This window comes from Salmo trutta, unplaced genomic scaffold (genome assembly GCF_901001165.1).
Source record: "Salmo trutta unplaced genomic scaffold, fSalTru1.1, whole genome shotgun sequence".
Lineage (NCBI taxonomy): Eukaryota > Metazoa > Chordata > Actinopteri > Salmoniformes > Salmonidae > Salmo > Salmo trutta.
Genome location: NW_021822789.1, coordinates 129,851 through 147,029, shown reverse-complemented (window position 1 = coordinate 147,029; position 17,179 = coordinate 129,851). Strand labels below are relative to the sequence as shown.

Genomic DNA, 17,179 nt, shown 5'->3' with positions numbered 1-17,179 from the left:
CACACTAGTACATGAACAGTGCACTAATAAACTGATAAGAGAATTATCTAATAAAGGTAAATGAATCAATAAACCATGATGAATTATTAGTCATACAGCATGGTTAATGAATAATCAATGTAATGATCAATGTAGTGATCGATTAGTCCGATTAGTCCCAGAAAATCTAGTAGAGGCTGTAGAGGGAAAGAAATGTGTGTATGTAATTAGTGTAGAGAGCAGGAGCCAGATGGTAAAGGGAGTAAAACTTCAAGGGGTTTCTAACCTTGAGGGAGAGGAACAGGCTGAGCTAGGTAGTGATAAACAGTGTGGGAAGTCAAAGGGGGAGATGCAGGTCACCAACAGTTTGTGTGTAAATGCATGTGCGTAAGTAAGCAAGAACTATATAATGACTGTTTTGTTATCCTGACCTCAGAACGTTCTCTGAATAAAGCTACAGAAACCTTTTGCAGAAAGCTGAGTCCTTGCCTAATTATTTAACCCATTGTCTTACAAACCTTGGGCATTGGTCAAGGCGTATTGATTATTATCATCAAGATATACAATTATTTTAACATAAACACACTGCTTGAGTTTGACACGCCTGATGCGTGTGAATGTGAGCGTGGCCACCGGGTGGCGCTACCTGCTACGAAGGTCTGCTCGTGGGGTTCGGTGATTGAGGCCAAGTCTGCTCCCTGCTGTTGGCAGCTGGTCCGAGCCTGGTGCCAGGTCAGGGCAGAGCGGAGGTTCACCTGGTAGAATGTACCTGTGACCGGGTTCTTATGCCAATGCTCCATAGCTGCAGAGGGATGGGGGAGAGATGTACAGATTCAGTGAGCATAGCCTTGTTATTGAGAAAGGTTGCCGTAGGCAGACCTGGCTTTTCAAGAGAAGACAGGCTATGTGCACACTGCCCACAAAATGAGGTGGAAACTGAGCTGCACTTCCTAACCTCCTGCCAAATGTATGACCATATTAGAGACACATAATTGCCTCAGATTACACAGACTCACAAAGAATATCTACTGGGTGTAATAGATTTGTGACCTGTTGCCACAAGAAAAGGGCAACCAGTGAAGAACAAACACCATTGTAAATATTTTCCCTTTTCTACTTTAACTATTTGCACATCGTTACGACACTATATATAGACATAATATGACATTTGAAATGTCATTATTATTTTGGAACTTGTGTGTGTGTAATATTTACTGTTCACTTTTTATCCATTTCACTTCCCTTGGCAACGTTAACATATGTTTATCAAGCCAATAAAGCCATTGAATTGAATTGAATAGGAGAGAGAGGGAGAGAGAGAGAGAGACAGAGACAGAGACAGAGACAGAGAGAGAGACAGAGAGAGAGAGAGAGAGAGAGAGAGAAGTCCCACAGCCCAGACCTGGCCCCCCTCCACCTCACAGGGCCCAACAGCAGGACCAGCGCAGCTACGCGGAGGTCGTCAGAGGACAGGAGAACCCTGTAGGATTAAGTGAGATTAAACAGCTCCTCCAATACATCTGCACTAAACTGCACTAAACACACACGGACGCATACACACACACACACCACACACACACACACACACACACACCTATTGTACTAGAATTTACTTGTTCAATGAATAGGAATATTTAACAGAATAACAGAATAAATGTTAGCTGATATCCTGTTTATCTCGCTCTTAACAACTTATTAGTTATTAGTTAATCGTTACTGTATTTCTGACTGCTACTCTTTCTTTTTGCAACATGAAATCACTATCAGTTAGCATGTGGAACATTCAGGGTCTAAACTCATCAACCTTTGGTCTGAAGAGTTTAGCACTGGAGTTCAACAAAAATCTGAAAGATGTTGACGTCATCATTCTGCAGGAGACATGGTGTAAGGCTGACGTTGTCACTCACTGTCCCACAGGCTACAGAGAGGTCATTGTGCCATCACAGAAACACAGCTCTGTCAATAGAGGCAGAGACTCTGGAGGATTGATCATTTGGTACAAATCCGAACTACAAAATCTAATTGATCCCCTCAAAATTGGCAAATACCACATTTGGTTAAAACTAAAAAAGAACTTGTACTGACAGGAAAAGATGTGTTCCTTTGCGCAATATATATCCCCCCCCTCAGAATCCCCATATTACTCAGAGGAGATCTTCCCCACCCTCGAGGAAGAGACGTGCCATTTCCAGGCCCAGGGAAATGTGCTCATCTGTGGGACACAAATGCGCGCACAGGAACACTACCTGATCTAACGAGCACACGAGGGGACAGCTTTATTACAGGCCATACTGTTTCTAACTATCTTAATCTCCCCCATAGAAACAACAGTGACAGCACCGTCAACAAAAACGGAAGGGATCTTTTGCAGCTCTGTAGAAGCCTGGGTCTGTACTTTGTCAATGGTAGGTTACGGGGGGACTCTTTGGGGAGATTCACCTACTGCTCACCTCTTGGCCACAGTACAGTAGACTATATGATCACAGACATGGACCCTTTCTCTCTCAGCTCATTCACTGTCAAGCCACTAACACCTCTGTCTGATCACAGCCAAATTACGTTGTTCCTCAAAAGAACAGACCTGGAAACAACCACACATTCACAGCCCAGTAAGCTGTACAACATCAGAAATTCATACAGATGGGCCCAAAACAGCACAGAAGAATACCAGAAAGCAACCTGGAACCAAAATATCCAAACACTCTTAGATAACTTTCTGGATACCACATTCACTCACAGTAAAGAAGGCATCAATCTAGCAGTACGAAACATCAACTATATATTCAGGCAAACAGCAAAAGAAGCACAATTGAAATTGATAAAAAACAAAACTAAAAAAATCACAGATGACAACTGGTTTGATGCAGATTGTAAAATTATAAGGAAAAAACTTAGAACACTATCCAACCAAAAGCACAGAGACCCAAATAATGGTGAATTACGCCTTCATTACTGTGAGACTTTAAAACTCTATAAACGTACACTCAGAACCAAAAAAGCACAGTACAACAGCAAGCAGCTGACACTAATTGAGGAGTCCATAAACACAAACAACTTTTGGCAAAATTGGAAAAAACTAAAAAAATCTAAACAAGAGGAATTAGCAATACAAAATGGTGACATATGGACAACCCATTTCAAAACACTCTACAACACCGTTCAAATTGACACAAACGCAGAACAACGCCAAATCCATGAGAAGTTGAATGGATTAGAAAAAGCTATAAAGGACAATCAAAACCCATTGGACTCCCCAATTACTGACCAGGAGCTCTATAAGAAACTTCAGGCTCTCAAATTTAAAAAAGCCTGCGGACCTGATGGCATCCTAAATGAAATGCTCAAACTCACTAGTGCAAAATTTCAATTGGCTATATTAAAATTGTTTAATTTGATCCTGAGTGTAGGTTATTTCCCTGACATCTGGAATCAAGGACTCATAACCCCAATCTTTAAGAATGGAGACAAATTTGACCCTAACAATTACAGAGGCATTTGTGTGAACAGTAACCTGGGGAAGGTTTTCTGTAGTATCATCAATGTAAGAGTTCTAAACTTCCTTAATAAGCACAATGTCTTGAGTAAAAGCCAAATTGGATTTATACCAAAACATCGCACAACTGATCATATTTACACCTTACACACCCTGATAGATAAACATGTCCACCAAAATAATACCAAAATATACAATTGCTTTATCGACTTCCAAAAAGCATTTGATTCTATTTGGCATACAGGACTGTTCTACAAAGTTATTGAAAGTGGTGTAGGGGGTAAAACATATGACATAATTAAATCAATGTATACTGGCAATACGTGCAGCATTAAAATTGGTAAGAAAAGGACAGAATTCTTTAACCAGGGGCGGGGCCTTCGTCAGGGTTGCAATCTGAGCCCTGCACTCTTCAATATTTACATTAACGAATTGGCCACTATTCTAGAAAAATCCTCAGCCCCTGGTGTTAGTCTCCACAATTCAGAAGTTAAATGCCTACTCTTCGCAGATGACCTATGCCTGCTGTCACCCACAGCACCTGGCCTACAGCAGAGCCTGGACCTGCTAGAGCAGTACTGCCAGACCTGGGCCCTGGCAGTAAACCCCAAAAAGACTAAAATAATGATTTTCCAGAGAAGATCCAGATCTCAGGGAATTAGACCAAAGTTCTCAATTGGTACAAAATATATAGAGTACTGTACACACTACAATTACTTAGGTTTAAAAATAAGCTCAACTGGACACCTTAATGAGGCAGTGAATGAACTGAGAGAGAAAGCACGCAGGGCATTCTACGCCATTAAAAAGCAAATTCAAATTGAAATACCTATTAAAATTTGGCTAAAACTAATTGAATATGTCATTGAACCAATTGCACTTTATGGCAGCGAGGTGTGGGGTCCACTTGCAAAACAAGATTTCATCAAATGGGACAAACACCCCATTGAAACCCTACATGCAGAGTTCTGTAAGATTCTCCTACGTGTCCAGAGGAAAACTACAAACAATGCATGCAGGGCAGAATTAGGCCAATATCCACTAATAATAAAAACTCAAAAAAGAGCAATTAAGTTTTGGAAACATCTAAAATACAGTGACCCCCTCTCATATCATTACCAAGCCCTGCAATGCCAAGAGCTGAGCAAAGAAAAGAGTCCCCTCATCCAGCTGGTCCTGGGGCTGAGTTCACAAACCTGTTCTACTAACACACTGAAGCCTCAGGACCAGAACATCCAATCAATCAGAATAAACCAAATTACAACACAGTCAAAACAAAACTACATTGCTTATTGGGAAACACAAGCACAAACACAAAGCAAAATGCAGTGCTATCTGGCCCTAAATCGACAGTACACTATGGCTAAATATTTGACCATGGTTACTGATCAAAACCTTAGAAAAACCTTGACAAAGTACAGGCTCAGTGAGCACAGCCTTGCCATTGAGAAGGGTAGACACAGGAAAACCTGGCTCCCTGTAGAAGAAAGGCTGTGCAACCACTGCACAACAGCAGAACCTGAGACGGAGCTGCATTTCCTGACAAAATGTCAAAAATATAAAACAATTAGAGAGTGTCATTTCCCCAAATTTGAAATCCTTATTCAAGGTTTTAAAGACCTCTCTGATGAGGATAGGCTACCCATCCTGTTGGGGGAGGACGCAGAGAGCTGTGGGTTGGCAGCGCACTACATTGCTGCCTGCCATAAGTTGAGGGACAGTGTCTGACAGACCAATAAACCTGCACATGTCCTCAACTGTATGATTATTGTTATTGTTGAATGTATGGTTATATTGACCGTTGGTTATTGTTGTTACTGTTGTCCCGTTGACAATTTTTGATTCTCATTTTTATTTATTTTTATATTGTAAATATCCAAAGTAAGCTTTGGCAATATGTACATTGTTACGTCATGCCAATAAAGCGAATTGAATTGAATTGAATTGAATTGAGAGAGAGAGAGAGAGAGAGAGAGAGAGAGAGAGAGACAGAGAGAGAGAGAGAGAGGGAGAGAGGGAGAGAGAAAAGCATCTAACAGCTGTGTAGATTGACACACAGTAAGTAACAGATGTAAAACTCACATTTGGATGGACAGACGCCCCACAATTCATTGTCTTGGTAGTTTGTTTCAATGGCACACCAAAGCCGTCTAACAGAGGAGTCTATCGAGGTGCAGTCTCCAAACCATTGGTCTTTGTACCGGAAAGGAAACTCACAGGGACGGCCAAACGCGTTTCCTTCAATGGTAAAGAGCTCTGAAAAGGGGATAGTGGTTACTGTGGGTACTGTATGTAGCTCAGTGTGACGTGGGTTTAATAAGAACCCAAGGATTTTACTATATTAGTGTGTCTGCCATCTTGCCTCCCTGTGTGACCTTGTTGGGGAACACGGCCTTCTATACTAACACTCTTATGGGACTCTGGCTCTGAGTGTGTCCCTGTGTTACTGAACGTTGTGGATTCACAGACAAAAATGACGTTTTTTTTTCAATAAAATGTACTGTCTGATGTAGTTATATGTAACCTGTAAAGTATAAAATATACTGTCTGATGTAGTTATATGTAACCTGTAAAGTATAAAATATACTGTCTGATGTAGTTATATGTAACCTGTAAAATATACTGTCTGATGTAGTTATATGTAACCTGTAAAGTATAAAATATACTGTCTGATGTAGTTATATGTAACCTGTAAAATATACTGTCTGATGTAGTTATATGTAACCTGTAAAGTATAAAATATACTGTCTGATGTAGTTATATGTAACGTGTAAAATATACTGTCTGATGTAGTTATATGTAATCTGTAAAATATACTGTCTGATGTAGTTATATGTAACCTGTAAAATATAAAATATACTGTCTGATGTAGTTATATGTAACCTGTAAAGTATAAAATATACTGTCTGATGTAGTTATATGTAACCTGTAAAATATACTGTCTGATGTAGTTATATGTAACCTGTAAAGTATAAAATATACTGTCTGATGTAGTTATATGTAACCTGTAAAATATACTGTCTGATGTAGTTATATGTAATCTGTAAAATATACTGTCTGATGTAGTTATATGTAACCTGTAAAGTATAAAATATACTGTCTGATGCAGTTATATGTAATCTGTAAAGTATAAAATATACTGTCTGATGTAGTTATATGTAACCTGTAAAATATAAAATATACTGTCTGATGTAGTTATATGTAACCTGTAAAGTATAAAATATACTGTCTGATGTAGTTATATGTAACCTGTAAAGTGTAACATATACTGTCTGATGTAGTTATATGTAACCTGTAAAATATACTGTCTGATGTAGTTATATGTAACCTGTAAAGTATAAAATATACTGTCTGATGTAGTTATATGTAACCTGTAAAGTATACTGTCTGATGTAGTTATATGTAACCTGTAAAATATAAAATTTACTGTCTGATGTAGTTATATGTAACCTGTAAAATATAAAATTTACTGTCTGATGTAATTATATGTAACCTGTAAAATATAAAATGTACTGTCTGATGTAGTTATATGTAACCTGTAAAATATACTGTCTGATGTAGTTATATGTAACCTGTAAAATATACTGTCTGATGTAGTTATAAGTAACCTGTAAAATATAAAATATACTGTCTGATGTAGTTATATGTAACCTGTAAAATATACTGTCTGATGTAGTTATATGTAACCTGTAAAGTATAAAATATACTGTCTGATGTAGTTATATGTAACCTGTAAAATATCAAATATACTGTCTTATGTAGTTATATGTAACTTGTAAAATATACTGTCTGATGTAGTTATATGTAACCTGTAAAATATCAAATATACTGTCTTATGTAGTTATATGTAACTTGTAAAATATACTGTCTGATGTAGTTATATGTAACCTGTAAAATATAAAATATACTGTCTGATGTAGTTATATGTAACCTGTAAAATATAAAATATACTGTCTGATGTAGTTATATGTAACCTGTAAAATATAAAATATACTGTCTGATGTAGTTATATGTAACCTGTAAAATATAAAATATACTGTCTGATGTAATTAAATGTGACCTGTAAAGTATAAAATATACTGTCTGATGTAGTTATATGTAACCTGTAAAGTATAAAATATACTGTCTGATGTAGTTATATGTAAGCTGTAAAGTATAAAATATACTGTCTGATGTAGTTATATGTAACCTGCTTCTTTTGAAGTGTGTTGAGACTTGGTCCATTTTGTCCAAAATCCATTTTACAATCCTAAACAATGAGAACCTTGTGATTGTAATCCCGTACCTCTGTGGGTCCTTGAGCAGGGGCCGTCCGTTGTACCAGAGATGATCCAGCGACTCCGAGGCCCCGTGTCTCTGGACAGCACCAGATCATTGTTGTCGTTGACGTGGAGGTACAGAGTCTGTCCTTTCAGGGTGAGCAGTGTGTTGTTACTACACTCCCACTGCTGAAGGTGGCTCTTCTCATCACAGTCAGAATTCACCAGGGTACTACCCTCTGTCTTCCCAGAAACCCCAGCACACTTCCTAATGTTGGTGTAGTAGAGACGTCCCTCTGACACCCAGCGTGCCAGCTCCTGTCTATTGCCACTTGCTGCATTGAAGAGATTGAAGGGACCGTCTACAAAGAAAAATTACAACAATCACTAACCAGCATTGAAGAGATTGAAGGGACCGTCTACAAACAAAAATTACAACAATCACTAACCAGCATTGAAGAGATTGAAGGGACCGTCTACAAAGAAAAATTACAACAATCACTAACCAGCATTGAAGAGATTGAAGGGACCGTCTACAAACAAAAATTACAACAATCACAAACCAGCATTGACATAATAGGCAAACATTTGAACACTTTAATTGAACCCTCTTTCATGAGGACTTTTTAACAGTCGTAGGGCTACATAAGACTGTCATAGAGCTATATAACACTGTCATAGAGCTATATAACACTGTTATAGAGCTATATAAAACACTGTCATAGGGCTACATGACACTGTCATAGAGCTACATAAATCCTATTAAGGCCAGGCACCACACCCTCATAGGATATTATTTTTCCTTAATCAATATCACAATCAACTTTTACCAGTTGAATGTAAACACAAATCTACTACTTTTAAGTATAAAGAAAATCTGCAGTATGCTATTAACATATGCAAATTAGGCATTCTCAATAAATATGTGCATATTTGCATATGGTGGAAATCCATTTTTCTGGACACTGGATGAAGTCAGACTAAATATTTTGTTTTTTGTTTTGTTAAGACACTCCAGATTTAGACTTGTTCAGAGCAGATCCTGAAAGCCAACTTAAAAGATACCAAAAACAATTTAGTCCATTCAATGTTGGTAAAAATCATGTGGCAATTCCTTGGGACTGATTTCTCTGTGTGTGTGTGTGTGTGTGTGTGTGTGTGTTGCACAACAATGAACAAGCTAAGTTAGCTAGCTAGTTAACATCAGCTTACGAGGTTACATCCAGGCTCCAAGATAAAAATGATAAAATAATGTATTTTTTATTGGTAAATTATTTGGGGAAGCGTGGCTTCCCTTGGCATCCATGAATACACGTCACTGCCCACATATACAATACAATTGTCTATAAGGTCCCTCAGTCTAGTTGTACATTTAAAGCACAAATTTAACCACAAAGACCAGGGAGGTTTTCCAATGCCTCGCAAATAAGGACACCTATTGGTAGATGGGTAAAAAAAAAGCAGACATTGAATATCCCTTTGAGCATGGTGAAGTTATTAATTACACTTTGGATGGTGTATCAATACACCCAGTCACTACAAAGATACAGGAGTCCTTCCTAACTCAGTTGCCGGAGAGGAAGGAAACCGCTCAGGGATTTCACCGTGAGCTGAATGGTGACTTGAAAACAGTTACAGAGTTTAATGGCTGTTATAGGAGAAAACTGAGGATGGATCAACAACATTGTAGTTACTACACAATACTAACCTAAATGACAGAGTGAAAATAAGGAAGCCCGCAGAGAATAAAATATTTCAAAACATGCATCCTATTTGCAGGCACTAAAGTAATATTGCAAAATATGTGGCAAAGAAATAAATGTTTTCTCCTGAATACAAAGTGTTATGTTTGGGGCGAATCCAACACAACACATCACTGAGTACTACTCTTCATATTTCAATCATAGTGGTGGCTGCTTCATGTTATGGGTATTTTAATTGTATTTTTTTTATTTAACAAGGCAAGTCATTTAAGAACAGATTCTCAGAGGCTTACTGGCGGTCTCGAGCTTAACCCTGGCATCGCCCTTTCTGGCTGAATGCCTACTACCCCCTGGTAACTGCAGGGCGCTGGTATAGCGCGTACTGGCCTAAAAACACTTGGCCTCGCCATAACACCCATTACCCCGAAGCGTAAGCCCTGTCCATTAACTGGCCTCCCAGAAACAGTCCGGGGATTTGGCCTGGGGCTCCCAACTTGCCCCGCAAAACTCCCCTTGTGCCCCCCCAAAAAAAAATATTGGGGAGGCCTCTCGAGTTTCCTCAACTCCTCGTTCCTCTGCTGCTTGGTCCTGGTTTGGTGGGTTGTTCTGTAACGATCGTCGCCTGGTGACGAGGAAGCGGACCAAAACGCAGCTGGGAGCGAACACATGTTTATTGAACACACTGGAATTAAACATGTACACAAAATCAAGAAAACTGTCGATACGTTACGTGCTCAAAACAAAGAGACAACAACCCACAAACATCGTGGGGGAAAAGGAACTTAAATGTGATTCCCAATCAGACATAACAAGCGACAGCTGTCTGATTGGGAAATCACCCCCGAGCCCAACATAGAAATAAAACACAAAGAAAGGCTATAACCAAAACATAGAAAATAAACCATAGAAATGCCACACCCTGACCAAAAAGCAGAGTTCACCTGGTCAGGGCGTGACAGGGACTCCCAATTACGGCCTGGATTTGAACCAGGGACTGTAGTGATGCCTCTTGCACTAAGATCTAGTGCCTGTGAACGCTGCGCCACTCGGGAGCCCACTCGCTATGCTTGTAATTGTTAAGGACTTGGCAAAACTCAGAAACTTTTTGTCCAAAAATGATGCAGAAAAATGTATCCATGCTTTTGACACTTCTAGATTACTGGAATGTTCTACTGTCCGGCTACCGGGATAAAGTACTAAATAAACTTCAGTTAGTGCTAAATATGGCTGCTAGAATCTTGACTAGAACCCCCAAATTTGATCATATTACTCCAGTGCTAGCCTCTCTACACTGGCTTCCTGTTAAGGCAGATTTAAAGGTTTAACTGTTAACTTACAAAGCATTAATGGGCTTGCTCCTACCTATCTCTCCGATTTGGTCATCTCTTCAGTAGGTCCTATGACTGAGTGTAGTCTGGCCCAGGGATATGAAGGTGAATGGAAAGGCACTGGAGCGACGAACCGCCCTTGTCTCTGCCTGGCTGGTTCCCCTCTCTCCACTGGGATTATTTGCCTCTGACCCTATTACGGGGGCTGACTCACTGGCTTACTAGTGTTCTTCCATGCTGTCCCTAGGAGGGGTGCATCACTTGAGTGGGTTGAGTCACTGACTCCTTGCTGTCCCCAGTCCACCTGGTGCTGCTGCTGCTCCAATTTCAACTGTTCTGCCTGCAGCTATGGAACCTTGACCTGGTCACCGGATGTGCTACCTGTCCCAGACCTGCTGTTTTTGACTCCCTCTCTCTACCGCACCTGCTGTATCTAACTCTGAATCCTGAGGTGCTGACCTGTTGCACCCTCGACAACCACTGTGATTATTATTATTTCACCCTGCTGGTCATCTATGAACGTTTGAACATCTTGGCCATGTTCTGTTATAATCTCAACCTGGCACAGCCAGAAGAGGACTGGCCACCCCTCAGAGCCTGGTCCCTCTCTAGGTTTCTTCCTAGGTTCCTGCCTTTCTAGGGAGTTTTTCCTAGCCACCGTGCTTCTACATCTGCACTGCTTGCAGTTTGGGGTTTTAGGCTGGATTTCTGTATAGTACTTTGTGACATTGGCTGATTAAAAAGGGCTTTATAAATACATTTGATTGATGGACAACATACCTGTTTCAGGTGTAACCTAATAACCAACGAGATAAACAACATACCTGTTTCAGGTGTAACCTAATAACCAATGAGATAAACAACATACCTGTTTCAGGTGTAACCTAATAACCAACGAGATAAACAACATACCTGTTTCAGGTGTAACCTAATAACCAATGAGATAAACAACATACCTGTTTCAGGTTTAACCTAATAACCAATGAGATAAACAACATACCTGTTTCAGGAGCCCCCAGGGTGGTTTGAATGAAGAGCATCAGTACAGTTATTATGATGGTTGTCATGGTCCCAGTAGGGTTGTGCCTGACATACAGACCTCCTACAGCAGAGTGGAGTGTTCTGTACGACTGGGTCTGCTATTTAATAACCATGAAGTCCTCTGTCACATGACATCTTTTTTTCTTCTCTATCAATGGATGTTGTTGTGACATTTCAACACTTTTCTGGTGAATGGGAGGTGCACTGACACCCTCGATCAGCCAACATTTACTCACTATGTCAGGGTTTACGATTCGCTGAAAACACTGTGGTGTTGAAAATAATATATACCACAAGTCATGAGTCAATAGTCAATTTCTGGGCCCCGAATGGCATCCTATTCCGATATAGAACCCTGTGGGCCCTGGTGAAAAGTAGTGCACTACAAAGGGCCCTGGTGAAAAGTAGTGCACTACAAAGGGCCCTGGTTAAAAGTAGTGCACTACAAAGGGCCCTGGTTAAAAGTAGTGCACTACAAAGGGCCCTGGTTAAAAGTAGTGCACTACAAAGGGCCCTGGTTAAAAGTAGTGCACTACAAAGGGCCCTGGTTAAAAGTAGTGCACTACAAAGGGAATAGGGTGCCATTGAGGATGTAAATCACTAACCAATGTCTGTTCATCCCAACAGGTTAAATGGTTATTACAACAATGTAAAGTAAGCCTACGTGTCATCTCATTAGCTACAATAACCAGCACAATAGGAGCATCCCAAATGGCACTCTATATAGTGAATAATAAGGTGCCATTTGGGATGCTTTGGGACGCTTCCTATACCTGGCTAACGGCTAGCTGTCAGACTACCTGGCTAATGGCTAGCTGTCAGACTACCTGGCTAATGGCTAGCTGTCAGACTACCTAGCTAATGGCTGGCTGTCAGACTATACCTGGCTAACGGCTAGCTGTCAGACTATACCTGGCTAACGGCTAGCCGTGAGACTATACCTGGCTAACGGCTAGCTGTCAGACTATAACTGGCTAACGGCTAGCTGTCAGACTATACCTGGCTAACGGCTAGCTGTCAGACTATAACTGGCTAACGGCTAGCTGTCAGACTATACCTGGGTAACGACTAGCTGTCAGACTATACCTGGCTAACGGCTAGCTGTGAGACTGTACCTGGCTAACGGCTAGCTGTCAGACTATACCTGGCTAACAGCTAGCTGTCAGACTATACCTGGCTAACGGCTAGCTGTCAGACTACCTGGCTAACGGCTAGCTGTCAGACTATACCTGGATAACGGCTAGCTGTCAGACTATACCTGGCTAACGGCTAGCTGTCTGTTTAATAATTACCACTCTTTAAGGAACACACACTTGACCCTGACCCCAGGGAGTGAAACTAGTCTGTTATTAAAACATTTCTTGCGGACAGCTCTGATTCATCCTTGAGCACACAGAAAGAGAAGGGTGTGTGTGTTTGAGAAAGAAGAAGTGGTACCATGGGGCCCCAGGGAGCTATGGCCTCCACCACCCTGCACCCTCGAATACGGGAAGAACAGAGGGGACGTGATTCACCAGAACACAGGAAGCAACTGGCTGAGTGCTAAGGAGGACAAAGACCAGCTAGGTCTACTATCCTACTGAAACCTATAGACCTACAGCTAGGTCTACTATCCTACTGGAACCTATAGACCTACAGCTAGGTCTACTATCCTACTGGAACCTATCGACCTACAGCTAGGTCTACTATCCTACTGGAACCTATAGACCTACAGCTAGGTCTACTATCCTACTGGAACCTATAGACCAGCTAGGTCTACTATCCTACTGCAACCTATAGACCTACAGCTAGGTCTACTATCCTACTGGAACCTATAGACCAGCTAGGTCTACTATCCTACTGGAACCTATAGACCAGCTAGGTCTACTATCCTACTGGAACCTATAGACCTACAGCTAGGTCTACTATCCTACTGGAACCTATAGACCTACAGCTAGGTCTACTATCCTACTGGAACCTATAGACCTACAGCTAGGTCTACTATCCTACTGGAACCTATAGACCTACAGCTAGGTCTACTATCCTACTGGAAGCTAGAGACCGTCAGCTAGGTCTACTATCCTACTGGAACCTATAGACCTACAGCTAGGTCTACTATCCTACTGGAATCTATAGACCTACAGCTAGGTCTACTATCCTACTGGAACCTATAGACCAGCTAGGTCTACTATCCTACTGGAACCTATAGACCTACAGCTAGGTCTACTATCCTACTGGAACCAATAGACCTACAGCTAGGTCTACTATCCTCATGAATCCTATAGACCAGCTAGGTCTACTATCCTACTGGAACCTGTAGACCAGCTAGGTCTACTATCCTACTGGAACCTATAGACCAGCTAGGTCTACTATCCTACTGGAACCTATAGACCAGCTAGGTCTACTATCCTACTGGAACCTATAGACCAGCTAGGTCTACTATCCTACTGGAACCTATCGACCAGCTAGGTCTACTATCCTACTGGAACCTATAGACCTACAGCTAGGTCTACTATCCTACTGGAACCTATAGACCTACAGCTAGGTCTACTATCCTACTGGAACCTATAGACCTACAGCTAGGTCTACTATCCTACTGGAACCTATAGACCAGCTAGGTCTACTATCCTACTGGAACCTATAGACCTACAGCTAGTGAAATGTGAAATGTAGGACAACAGCAATGGAAACTTCAGGACTATCAACCATCTTCTCATTTGTTTGTTATGAGTCTATATGGCTAAAGCAAAGCCAATAACACAGGATGATTAACACCAGAGCATTTGCTTCAACGGATAGAGTGATAGATAGGTACTGATTCATTGATAGAGTGATGGATTGGTACTGATTCATTGATAGAGTGATAGATTGGTAGTGATTCATTGATTGAGTGATGGATTGGTACTGATTCATTGATAGATCGGTACTGATTCATTGATAGATCGGTACTGATTCATTGATAGAGTGATGGATTGGTACTGATTCATTGATAGAGTGATAGATTGGTACTGATTCATTGATAGAGTGATAGATTGGTACTGATTCATTGATAGAGTGATAGATTGGTACTGATTCATTGATAGAGTGATGGATTGGTACTGATTCGTTGATAGAGTTGTAGATTGGTACTGATTCATTGCTTCAACACTTACGATGCACAAAGACAGAGCTACATTATCATCAAAACCACAGTTGGGCAATATTCAGGCAAACGCAATTCTAAGAACAACCAATAATACAGGGACCCCACCCACACAGCAGAGAAGTTCAGAGGAAATGCATGACGCTCTCTCATCTATCAGAATAACTTTCCTTTATGTGTCGTCTGATTTCCCACTGCATTATAGGTTGTTCTTAGAATTGTCTGCCTGAATATTGCCTAACTGTGAAATGGACGATGATGCAGCTCTGTCTTTGTGAGTCTAAAGCGTTGCAGTGGACACATAACATCAGTACTGGAGACACAACATCCTGATATGAGATAGACAGTTGTTGGCTTATCATACCATTGACTAAAAAGCTTTTTTAAAAGCTAACCTGACTGATACCTTTAAGCCAGTAGGTAAAGTAGAGGAAAGCTAACCTGCCTGATACCTCTAAGTCAGTAGATAAAGTAGAGGACAGCTAGCCTGCCTGATACCTCTAAGCCAGTAGGTAGAGTAGAGGACAGCTAACCTGACTGATACCTCTAAGTCAGTAGGTAAAGTAGAGGACAGCAAGCCTGACTGATACCTCTAAGCCAGTAGGTAAAGTAGGGGACAGCTAGCCTGCCTGATACCTCTAAGCCAGTAGGTAAAGTAGAGGACAGCTAACCTGACTGATACCTCTAAGCCAGTAGGTAAAGTAGAGGACAGCAAGCCTGACTGATACCTCTAAGCCAGTAGTTAAAGTAGAGGACAGCTAGCCTGACTGATAGCGCTAAGTTAGCTTTGGGAAACAACATTGAGAGACTGTGTATTGGTTGGACTCCCTGAGTTGTGTATCGTTCTGGCAACGGAAAATAACCCAACCACAATATAGCCGCTACCCCAATAAAATGTTTCCTGTCAACAAAGGCATATGTATAATCTCTAAGAGCTCTTCTTCCCAGATGTAAAGTGAAATATGTCTATTGCTATCAAATCAAACAGATCAAGAGATATAATTTGCCCGTTATAGTGCCACCGTTTGGTCGATCTGAATCTGCTTGCATATGTTAATTCTTGACAGTGCTTGGAACATGTGTACCAAGTTTTGTTACAATACCAATATCCATGTCTGATTTATATGCATTTATGTGCCAGGTCACGCCTATCTGAATGTTGATTGGTCAATATTGTTTTAGGTCTGGAAAATGTTGAGGGACATTGGTCCATAGATGCTATATATCAAGTGTAGGTATTTTGGGGGTATTTTATTAGGATCCCCATTTGCTGTTGCAAAAGCAGCAGCTACTCTTCCTGGGGTTCCACACAAAACATAATACAGAAACATCAAGACAAGAACAGCTCAAGGACAGAACTACATACATTTTTAAAAAGGCACATATCAATGCATACACAAAAACTGTCTAGGTCAATTAGGGGAGAGGCGTGTTGCTTTATCCATTTCTTGAAACCAGGTTTGCTGTGTATTTGAGATGGAAGGAAGTTCCATGCAATAAGGGCTCTATATTCTTTTTATTTAACCTTAATTTAACCAGACAAGTCAGTTAAGAACAAATTCTTATTTTCAATGACAGCCTAGGAACAATGGGTTAACTGCCTTGATCAGGGGCAGAACCATTTTTTTTCCTTGGCAGCTCAGGGATTAGATCTAGCAACCTTTTGGTTACTGGCCCAAAGCTCTAACCACTAGGCTACCTGCCACCCCAGTATATAGTACTGTACGCTTTATTTAATTTGTTCTGAATTTGGGGACTGTGAAAAGACCCTTGGTGGCATGTCTGGTGTGTTAAGTGTGTGTGTCAGAGCTGTGTGTAAATTGACTATGCAAACAATTTGGGATTTTCAACACATTAAAGGTTTCTTATAAAAAGAAGAAGTGATGCAGTCAGTCTCTCTTCAACTCTTAGCCAAGAGAGACTGACATGCATAGTATTTATATCAGCCTTCTGATTACAATGATGAGCAAAACGTGCCGCTCAGTTCTGGAACAGCTGCTGGTTAACTAGGTCTTTCCTTGCAGCACTGTACTACACAACTGGACAATAATCAAGATTAGACAAAGTTAGAGCCTGTAGACCTTGCTTTCTGGTGTTTGGTGTCAAAAAATTGTCCCTAGAATTTCTAAGCAAACGGCTGGAGGCAGGGCTTTCTCCTATAGAGCTCCATGTGAGAGATGCAGACTCAGTCTCAACCTTTAAGTCTTTACTGAAGACTTATCTCTTCAGTAGGTCCTATGATTAAGTATAGTCTG

At 40.8% G+C, this 17,179-nt stretch overlaps 1 protein-coding gene across 1 annotated transcript; it reads right to left on the bottom strand.

Annotated features, from left to right (window-relative positions):
- Positions 1–513: 513 nt before the first annotated feature.
- On the bottom strand, positions 514–12,186 carry LOC115184563 (macrophage mannose receptor 1-like). Its single transcript, XM_029745430.1, has 4 exons — positions 11,763–12,186; positions 7,758–8,093; positions 5,555–5,728; positions 514–781 (listed from the first exon to the last, which is right to left on the bottom strand). Exons 1-4 carry the CDS (start codon positions 11,827–11,829, stop codon positions 546–548), a joined length of 813 nt encoding a protein of 270 aa, XP_029601290.1. The 5' UTR covers positions 11,830–12,186; the 3' UTR covers positions 514–545.
- Between the last annotated feature and the right edge of the window lie 4,993 nt (positions 12,187–17,179).

Excerpts from the sequence above, each read along its gene's own strand:
- LOC115184563 (XM_029745430.1), bottom strand. The coding sequence starts at position 11,829 with ATGACAACCATCATAATAACTGTACTGATGCTCTTCATTCAAACCACC. Across the intron at positions 8,094-11,762 it reads CCTGGGGGCTCCTGAAACAG|ACGGTCCCTTCAATCTCTTC; the intron begins GTATGTTGTTTA and ends TTTTCTTTGTAG. Across the intron at positions 5,729-7,757 it reads CTGCTCAAGGACCCACAGAG|AGCTCTTTACCATTGAAGGA; the intron begins GTACGGGATTAC and ends TCCCCTTTTCAG.